General features: G+C 38.6%; 1 protein-coding gene across 1 annotated transcript; it reads left to right on the top strand.

Annotated features, from left to right (window-relative positions):
- The first annotated feature begins 5,944 nt into the window (after positions 1–5,944).
- On the top strand, positions 5,945–9,863 carry crebzf (CREB/ATF bZIP transcription factor). The gene is made up of 4 exons (XM_003457856.4): positions 5,945–6,147; positions 6,940–7,749; positions 7,940–8,015; positions 8,420–9,863. The coding sequence occupies exons 2-3, from the start codon at positions 6,983–6,985 to the stop codon at positions 7,947–7,949; spliced, it is 777 nt and encodes a 258-aa protein (XP_003457904.2). The 5' UTR covers positions 5,945–6,147; positions 6,940–6,982; the 3' UTR covers positions 7,950–8,015; positions 8,420–9,863.
- Positions 9,864–10,411: the final 548 nt, after the last annotated feature.

Below are 10,411 nucleotides of genomic sequence, written 5' to 3'. Positions count from 1 at the left end.
TTTGATCGTAGTATTCGTGCAAAATATATTATGTCTGCAAACACACAGTATATCTGTTGTGTTTATATATTACTACTAAGGCATAGTATTTCTACCAAATCATAGTATTCCTTCAAATCATAGTATTACTGCAATTTCATGGTATTTGAGCAAAATCGTAGTATTTGTGCAAAAACATATTATGTCTGCAAAATCACAGTATATCTGTTGTGTTATAGTATTACTACTAAGGCATAGTATTTCTACCAAATCATAGTATTCCTTCAAAAATCATAGTATTACTGCAATTTCATAGTATTGAGCAAAATCGTAGTATTTGTGCAAAAACATACAATGTCTGCATTATCTGCATTATATATTATATAATATAATATATAACATATATATAATTATATTTAACATTATATATATAACATATATCTGTTATGTATAATATTACTACTAAGGCATAGTATTTCTACCAAAATCAAAGTATTCCTTTAAAATCATAGTATTACTGCAATTTCATAGTATTTGAGCAAAATCGTAGCATATGTGCAAAAACATACTATGTCTGCAACATCACAGTATATCTGTTATGTTATAGTATTACTACTAAGTCACAGTATTTCTGCCAATTCGTAGTATTGTACTAAATCATACTACTCGTGCCAAATCATAGTATTTGTTGCAAATCATAGTATTCAAATCAAAATATAGTATTTGTACCAAAGCATTGTATTTATACGAAGAACAGCATTTCTGCCAAATCATAGAATTACTGCAATTTCATAGTATTTTGAGGAAACCCTTTTGTGATAGTATTACTTCTAAGTCATAGTATTTCTGCTTTGTCATAGTATTTGTACTGAAAATGTATTTCTGCCAATCATAGTATTACTGCTATTTCATAGTATTTGAGTGAAATTACAGTGTTCTGCAAAACATTGTATTTCTGCTAAATCATAGTATTTCTCTCATCTTAAAGTACTTGTACTCAATTATAGTATTTGTGCCAAAGTTTAGTATTTCTGCCAAATCATATTATCTCTGCTAAATCATAGTGTCTGCCAAATCATAATATTTGTGCCTAAGCGCAGCATTTGTACCAAAACATAGTATTTCTGCTATATCATAGTATTGGAGCCAAATCATAGTATTTGTCCCAAAGCATAGTATTTCAACAAAATCACAGTATTTCTGTTATGTTATAGTATTTGTGCTTGTAGAAAAACCTGTGTTAGTGTGAGCTACATTACCCAGCAGCCTCTGAGCAGTGAGGGAATTCATGGACTTCTGAGCTAGATGGTCTTCCTTCGTTCCTGGGCTAACGATTGAGGAGAGAGCTGCTGGGAAGGGAGCAAATAGCCCATCCTGTATTTGTTGGGGATGGTGTGTGTCACATAAACATGAGTTAATGTTCCATGCTTAAGATGTTTACCCTGCTGCTTGTGCGTATTGGTTTTAGTACCTTTAGCGTATGTGTAGTTAGCGATAGCTATGCAGCGCAGTTATTTGATTGTTTTGGGCTTCTTCCTGCTTTGTTGTTCCCCCTGCAAATTTATGTAATTTGTACACTGTAATATCGCTGTATTACATAGTGGCTAAGTAGGAGGCTGAGTGCGTCAGTGTACATAGGTCATCTCTTGTGTTGGAGTGCCCTCTTGTGGCGCCTTTTGGGTAGTGCCTTAGTAAACGTGAACACTGCAAGAAGTGGTATCAGACTGGTTTGTAGTGGAGGAACTTGTTGCCAGTTTCTTTCATCTTTAATCCGTATTCATGTTGTAATGTAGTAACTTTTGTGGCACAATACCACAATATGGCAGAAATACTATGTTTTGGCACAAATACTTTGATTTGGTATACTTTAGCTTCTTCACCCTTTTCAGCAAAATTTTCATTTTTTTCACCCCTTTTCAGCACAAATTCCAGCTTTTTTGGCTGTTTCAGAAAAAAACTCTTTTCAGCAGAAACTCTGCTGATTCACCTCTTTCAGCGCAACTTCTGCTTCTTTGCCACTTTTCTGCAGAAATTCTGCTGATTCACCTCTTTTCTGCAAAATTTTCAGCCTTTTCGCCTCTTATCAGCACAATTCTCAGCAGCTTCTGATAATTTCAGCAGAATTGTCAGTCTATCCACCTCTTCTTTGAGAGAATGAGTTTGGTCCGTGAGATGAGTAGCTTCCTTGAGACCAGGAGGGCCAGGTTCAAATCCTGCTCATGGCAATTTTCTTTTCACCACTTTTCAGCAAAGATTTCTCCGTCTTTACCCCTTTTCAGTAGAATATTTGGCTTTTCACCACTTTTCAGCAAAAATTTGTGCTTCTTCACCTGTTTTCAGCAGAATTTTCAGTTCTTCACCGCCATACAATTTTTTGCAACTTTTCATCTTTTCAGCTACTTTCAGCACTGCTGACACTCACAGTGGAAGCAGTTTTTACAATTATCTTACCGTTGAGCAATGAATTATGTTGTTTGAGGGATGGAAATCTGTCCTCCTCTCAGTTTTCAAACTCCGAAAATGAAGCCGTTTCTTCTCTCGTCATATCTCCGCTACGGAGGTACAAAGAGCTATGAAAATCGCAGTCAAAGTACACCAAAGTCTGCTGATTCACCCAGTACAAGAATTATGCTTCTATCCCACCTAGTTTTTGAGTTACACGACGTTTTGTAACTCCAAAAAACGGCGTTTTTCGCCTCTCACCGCGATCTATTTTTTGACTGGTCATGTCTCTGTTTTTCAGCCGCCCGCCCCCTTTCCAGGTGGCGCAATCAGTAATGACACGGCTCTGCAGCTCAAAGGTCGTGGGTTCAATCCCACCTTGTTCAACATTTTTTTTCACTACAAATTGATACACTATCACAGACCTGTAATTTATATTGCTAATTTATTACAATTCTGCAAAGTTTTTATGATTTTAGCAGCTTTTCTAATATGGACCTCAGATTCTTGTCAACACCCCATGGCAGAAATACATACAATACACAGCCTGATGAAGCAGACAGAAGCAGTGCCTCTGATTGGTGAATTTGAGCAGAACCAGGTTGTTCTGCCTCTTTTCAGCAGAAATTCTGCTGATTCACCTCAGACTTTTTAGCCTTTTCACCTCTATCAGTGCAATTCTCAGCAGCTTCTGCTCATTTCAGCAAAATTGTCAGTCTCTCCACCTCTTAATTGGGAGAATGAGTTTGGCTCAGTGAGATAAGTAGCTACCTTGAGGGCAGGAGGGCTGGGTTTGAATCCTGCTCAGGGCAACGTTGTTGTTTTTTTCACCACTTTTTTAGCAAAATTTCGCCGTCTTTACCCCTTTTCAGTAGAATTTTTTGCTTTTCACCACTTTTAAGCAAAAATCTCTCCTTCTTCCACTGTTTTCAAAAGAATTTTCAAAAAGTTTCTTCACCACCATACAACTTTTTGCAACTTTTCATCTTTTTCAGCTTTTCAGCAGACAGCTTCAGCGTTAAGGCATCCACACAGCATTTTTCGCAGGAAATGCAAACTTTTTCTAGTATGGTATGACTTTTGGTGTTTATGACTTTTATAGTTTTTTAAATATTTGATTTTAGTGCAAATTTGGGCCAATTTCTAGGCTCCTGAGAAAGATTCTTTTGGCCCCATAGAAACAGACTTCATTTGTGGTGTTGGCTCTCTCTAGTGGTATACCGGGAGTAGTACAGCCGAAAAGATGCATGCTTGGGGGGGGAAACTCCATATCCCACAATTCATAGCACGCCTCTACAGAGTAAACAATGGCGGCCACCACTTCGTTTTATATGTCTTTTATTAGTGTTTCTAGGTCACAAAATAAACTTTTAAGATATTTTCAGGCGAGAATGTAGGTGTGTAAACTTCAATATCTGCTCGTTTTATCAAGACATCCCATATTAGCAACCAGGGCTGGACTGGGACAAAAAATCGGCCGGGCATTTTGACTAGAGACCGGCCCACCAGGATAGAGATTGAAAATGTGACGTCATTCAGGGGTAAAACCGCAAAGGATTCTGGGAACTTGAGGCAAGAGGTACTAGCGCACGCAGGCTTTCAATTGAACTCAGTTACACAGCGATAAAAAGAAACCCAAAAAATGGCAAGAAGCTGTTGTATTATTAACTGCAATAGCCGGTGGCATGACAGCCACGGGAAGCCGAAGGGTAAAGAGATCGTTTTTTTTTTTTATCGGATTACGTCCTTGAAGAGAAATTGTTTAAGCCATATTTCCGAAGTAAAAGCCGACGAATGGTCTGGATATACCAAATATAACGTCTCAGAACACTCCTGCTCACATGTTAGTCTGCTCCAAGCATTTCCACAAAGGTCAGTGTTTTGTAGCAGTTAATATGTCATTTTTCATAACATAATTGGTGATATAGGTTACAAGCAAGTGTGGCGCTGAACAGAAATTGTCGCGCTATGCTCCTTTGTTTAATGTGCATAAATAGTGAATTGTCCTGACACAATATTGCGTTTCGCTTCTGTTATTACCACGGTACATTGACAAAAACATATACTTTTATTCACAGGATAAAACAGTTTTTTGTGTCACTAATTGCCCAGTGCGATTACAACATACAATATTATTGTCACTGCTACATTTCTGTAATGCGTACCAGAGATTATTTCCACTACTAATTAATTACCGTTGAGCTCAAAGGTTATATTAATAAACGGTTAACGATTGTGTATTTATGAAGACGATTTGTGAGACTGGTAAACTTACCTTTGTTTGTACGATGGTCATTCTACACGGTGCATTTCAAGGTCCTGTACCCATCCGTCGGTAAACTGTACCCGGGCTTGTTGCAGTGACCTGAAGTTACTAAAAACTTCATGAGTGTATGCACTCACTCCAAGAACCGTATAATTATAAATCTGAGCGTGGTGAAAGTTGGGCAGCAAGCTAACGTCTTTTGGCCACTCTGTGTGCTCGTAAGGGTCTGACCCTTTCACTCCTTTGATTTTTTTCCTCGTATCTTTTCGTTGCCTTTTCATCGAGTCTGTCTTTGTACGGACCGGCATTGTTCTCCTTAGTTTTGTACATTCCTTTTTTGTGCGGCAAAGAAAAACCAAGAAGGTATTGGAACCGGAGAATGAACGTTTTGCGGTGCTGCAAATGCTTGCATTTGATGCGGTACTTGGATTGTTTTGCCTCGAGTTCCCTGGATGCAATGCGCGAAAGTCACGTGATCTGTCAATCGCTATAGGAAAAACCTTAAATTAAGACCAAGAACACTAGAGGTGAGACATGATCATTAATTAACATTAAAATTAATAAATGACAGATTTAGTGATATTTTCATAAACACCTCCTTTCCTTTTTTTGTTCTCCATTTTCTTTAGTTCGTCTATAAGATTGCTAAACAAGGGGAGCGCTGTTGTTTTTACCATAGTTCATGGTGGAGAATGGCTGCTCTGCTGAGTTTTGCTCTCTGTAGCCATATGAATGGCAAACTACACTGATTAGCAGCGGCATAGGCACACTTAAAATTTCTTCTGAAATTTTCGCTTTCTAGTTTTCTTTTTTCTTCTTCTCAAATGCCACAACAACAACATACTCACTAGCGCCCTCTGGCGCTTCTGGTAAATGCATCTACAGAACAAATGCATTAGTATGTGGACACAACAGTAGCACACTTACAAAGATGGGTAAACATGACACAGGGAATTGTGACTTCTGTGGACAAGAGGAGACATTTCAGCATGTAGTGTTGGAGTGCGATAAGTACAAGCGAGAAAGGGAAATATTGAAGTCTGAATTGCAGGAAAATAGAGTTCACCTAAGGGTAAGGGACATATTTCAAAGGAGTGCAGGGGATGTAATTTATAGGGCAGTGTTTGGCTTTTTCAGATCGACAGGTGTGTATCCGAGACTATAGATTGAAAAACCGCTCCGACCGACACTCCAATCCAGAGGGTGGCGGTAAATGCACGTAAAAGTTGTTTGCCAACCGCCATTAAAATGTAGGAGAAGAAGAAGAAGAATTTTCCGGAAGTGTCGTCTGAACTAGCTGTGAAGCTATTCGGTTACAGTCTTTGGACTGCTCCGTGTTGTTTTGTGTTTAAAATTTCGGTTTCTTCAGAAAAAATGAAACAGATAAGCAATCTGTAATCCTAGTAGTTTAATCAACGGATATACCGAAAGCATTTATTGCTGTTTTCTCTAAAAGGGAGGTAAGTACACGGTTGAAGAACTGGTGTGCTGCGTCATTATTAGTTAGCGCCTTAGTGTTTTAGCAAGGTTAGCCGCAGCTAACAAACATGTGAGCGGACGGTAAAAGAGGACGTTTTATGCTTCAACCTTTCAAATTGATTAGACTGTATGTCTTGGATAGATTTAACCTTTCTCTTTCAATGTGTCAGAACATTCATGACTAAATCAAAGCTAACCGTATTTTACGAATATTAGCTTGGCGGTATGGCGAACGTCGTTTTAGGACAACCAGGGCTCTGTCAGCAAGCTAACTAATTCTGTAGTTAGCTTGCTGACAGAGCCCTTAATATTTGTGATGATGTTATTATTTAGGATCTTAATCTGCGAAATGTTGCGATAATGCGAAAATGTAACTTTATATAGAACAAACGACGTTCTGCGGTATGTTGTAGAGCACTTATTGTAAAAAGTACTTATTGCAAGTAAAGCTAATGCTAACCCTTAGCTTAGCAAGAGGCCATTATACGTTCATAGTACGTTTAAGATATCTCAACGCGCCTGTAAGGAGAATGCCAGCACCTCACACGAGATGATTCATAAGTGATTTAAGAGGAGCAAATTATTTTCGAGCCCAAATAGGAAAATACTGTATACGTCTTTCATATTAGTATGCCGACAATTTTATAAATGTTTAGGTTATTCTGTACAGTTGTAGATTAGTTATTTTTCATTGGTCTGTGTTTACTGTATTACTTTTGTTTGTTAGTCAAATCTACACCAACATAATTATGTTTCTGTCTTTACATGTTCAGGTCTTTGTGGACAGGTTCCTTGCAGTCCAGCTGACAAACCACAATGATCACTAGAAGTCGTCGCACTGTCACCAGCACAGAAGTGCAGTCTGCAGAGGTTGAGGCAGTAGATGTGGAAAGTATGAAAGGTCTTCCGATTCCATGTGACGGATTCCAAGATGAAGATATGGATGCTGCTGGAGTAGAGCTTGATGACCTGTTTGAAGACTTAAAATGGACACTAGACAGAGATGCTTCATCCCCGCTCTTCAATATTGATTTGGCTGATCTCTGTGTGTACAACACCAAAGATGGAGACTCCGGGCTTGAAGCTTCAACTGCCTCATCTCCAGAGAGAGATTCTTCTGACTCCCAGAACAGCAGGCAAAAACAGTCAAGTCACGTGAATAACAAAAATGCCATCGCTGCCAGATTAAATCGTCTCAAGAAGAAGGAATATGTCAACAGCTTGGAGCAGAAGATCGGCATTCTTTCAACAGAAAATAGCACGCTCAAACTAGAAAATTCTCAGCTGACCAAGAGAGTGGAAGAGTTGGAAGATGAAACCAGGTACTTGAGGGCTGTGCTGGCAAATGAGAGCATGTTAGCCCAGCTCTTGTCCAGGCTGAGCGGTGTGAATGGGATGAAATTATCTTCCTCGCTTTTCCAGGGGCCCAACTTAAACGAGCATGACTACGCCCTGCCCAGGAAACGGGCCAGAGTGGAGGAAAAAGAAACATCTGGTGGTGTGTGTCTACATGTGGACAAGAATCATGTCTCAGTGGAGTTCTGCACCAAGTGTGCAGAGAGTGCAAGCACGGTGCTCAAAATGTAGGGTCAAGTACTTCTCTCTGTTTTCAAATATTGAGACTGAGCTTGATGGGGCTCAGTGTGCTGAACTTGAGGCTGGATGAACGCTTTGAATTGGTTAATTACCTAAGAACTGTGCATGTGTTTTTGTGTGATGATGGAATGAGTTTGGATGGAATGAGTTCATGTTACTGCTAAACCTTGTTGACAGTTTCTTCTAGGTAATTGGTTGATCCACCATGCGGGATGAGTGGCTTTCAGAGCGCCTTTGCCTGCTTGGCTCCTTGGTAAGGATCAGATAAGAACAGACATTTTTTGTTTTGTTTTATTTCACAGGGTATAGCATTCAGCCGTGACGCCAGTGTTTTTGTTTCTATACTCTTTATTTTCCTGCTAGTTTTTTGAGCACATGTCTTTTCCTTATGGATTGTTGTTATAGGAAATAACTTGATTAAAGTTGATCAGATTTTACTCTTAATTGTATTTTATCTTCAATCTTAAGATGTTAAGATAAAGGTGGGGGTCCACAAAGAGTGCTCTTGTATCGTCTCAAATTGGAAAAGCAATAATCTGTCGAAAGACAATTTTTTTTGTACGTTCAGTTTTTGTAGAACTAATCTCTTTGTGAACCTGCACCCCTGTACAAAAGAATACTTTCATTTAGCGCCACCTATTTTTCTTTATGCTAAAGTGGATTCTGCTGGTGGAAGGGGAAGAGGCTGGACAAGCGGCTGCCATCATGGCCTGGTATTTTTTAAAGGTAGTATCGGTATCAAATGGTATTTGTGATCCTATTTCATCACTACTCCACAACATCTGTAGCTGCAGAGCCTGTCAGCGTAGCTCTTGCAGCATTTTTAAGGGCTGACTATAGCTTCTCGTTTATGCAAACACAAGTTTAACAGTCTCAGAGTTATAACTTGTATATATTGTTGGAATGTATATTTAACATACATAGACAAATCTGCTGTAAGTGGAAAAAAAAAATGTGTAAATATGTACATAACTCTGAACACATACTGTTTTAGGTAAATGGCCTTTGAGAAATGCTGGACGAATAAATCCTATTTGCAGTACTTTTGACTTAAAAGCATCTGCTTGTTTTGTTTTGTTTTTGAGTCTTGTTTTGTACTGTTGATATTAATGTGTCTCTTTTTCTCTCTCTAAACAGCAAGCTCTCTGCCGATAAACTGAACATTTGGGTCAAGTCTGGTAAAGGTTTTCAAAACAAATGACCAAGACCTCATTTGATGGAAGCACAAAGCATGAGGGCCCACAGGGGTTATTCATCTTGCCCATGTTTTAGCCCATTTACTTCAGATTACACAGCCACATCCTACACCTAAAATTAGTGGCGTTTTCATAGGTCTGGGTCAGTCCACTTAAACTGTACCAAGCCAGTCCCTGGTGATCTTTTCACTACTACAGTAGCCCTGTGACTGTCAAACACCACTTTCAGTAGTTGTGTAGTTACTTAGGAACAGGAAACCTTACTTTCTTTGAGCTTAACTCATTAGTTCAATTCAAATGTTCAGCTTTCATAAGTTGCTCTATCCTTGAGTCAGCTTCACATGAAAAGCTGTCCATGTGAGAACTAGTGGAAAGCTTTTATTTTGAAGTGAAAATGGGTGTAATGAATCAGATCTGTACGCAGTACAAGTGTGGTCTGTAGACAGGAGATGGGTTTAAGTGAACTGCTTTAATTTCAGTCACTAATATTGTATACATTGTAATATAGTTTATTTGAAAACTACCTTACAGTCCTTTGATCCACTGAGATCTTTCATTTTTTTCAGTGCTCGTATGCAGACTGGAATGATTATCACCCCGGCATTAAATTGTGATGCATGTGAATGTGGAGTCTGAGCTTGCATGGAAACCAAATAAGTGCATAGCTTCTCTGACTGTCCAAAGTTTATTTGTATATTTTTCTGTTCATGATGGTTAGCTACAGGCTGTTTGACTCTGATTTGAAAACCAAAATCATCGACAAGGGAAACTCATTTACATACAAGTCAGACTGTAAGATCTGTAGCTTAATGATTATCTGTGTCAATCCTCATGGATATGAGTCTACATGTGAACTGTGTACTTACAACAACTTGACTTTGTGTATTGCTGATTTCAAGACAAAATATTTCAAATACTAAGGAATTGCTTTTAACATCCATCTTTGCATGTGCACAACCCCAGTGCTGTTCGTAGTTAAAAAAAAATTTCCCCCACTTGTAGTACAAATGGCAGTGTGTGGTTGAGTCATGTCTCTTAAGAACGTCCATGCAAAGCACTCCCCAAGTGGGGAGGGAAAAAAGCCATCTTAAAACTTGAAGTAGATGGGCTAAAACCAGTTTATAGCAGCAGGGAAAGTGGCCATGTTCAATTCATACCACTCATTTAAAGGTTAGAAAAGGGTCCATTTCACCTGCTAAGTGTTTATTCAGTAAACTGCTGGGGAGTGTTAACATGGAAGCCCAACATTTTTTTGTAAACCCTGATTATACAATATTAAGAAATGATAAAGAAGACCTGCTCATTTCCACGTTCCTTTTATCTGCTTTTGGTTTTATTTCTTTTCTATTACAATAACTAGTATTATGTGTGTCTATGTCAATTTATATGCAGCTAATAATTATTTATGAGGCAGCTTTTCTGTTGTGAATCCTCAAGATATTTTTAGGTTATT

This window comes from Oreochromis niloticus, linkage group LG20 (genome assembly GCF_001858045.2).
Source record: "Oreochromis niloticus isolate F11D_XX linkage group LG20, O_niloticus_UMD_NMBU, whole genome shotgun sequence".
Classification (NCBI taxonomy): Eukaryota; Metazoa; Chordata; class Actinopteri; order Cichliformes; family Cichlidae; genus Oreochromis; species Oreochromis niloticus.
This window is presented reverse-complemented; position numbering and strand designations above follow the sequence as displayed.

Coding starts and splice junctions, on each gene's coding strand:
- crebzf (XM_003457856.4), top strand. CDS start 6,983: ATGATCACTAGAAGTCGTCGCACTGTCACCAGCACAGAAGTGCAGTCT.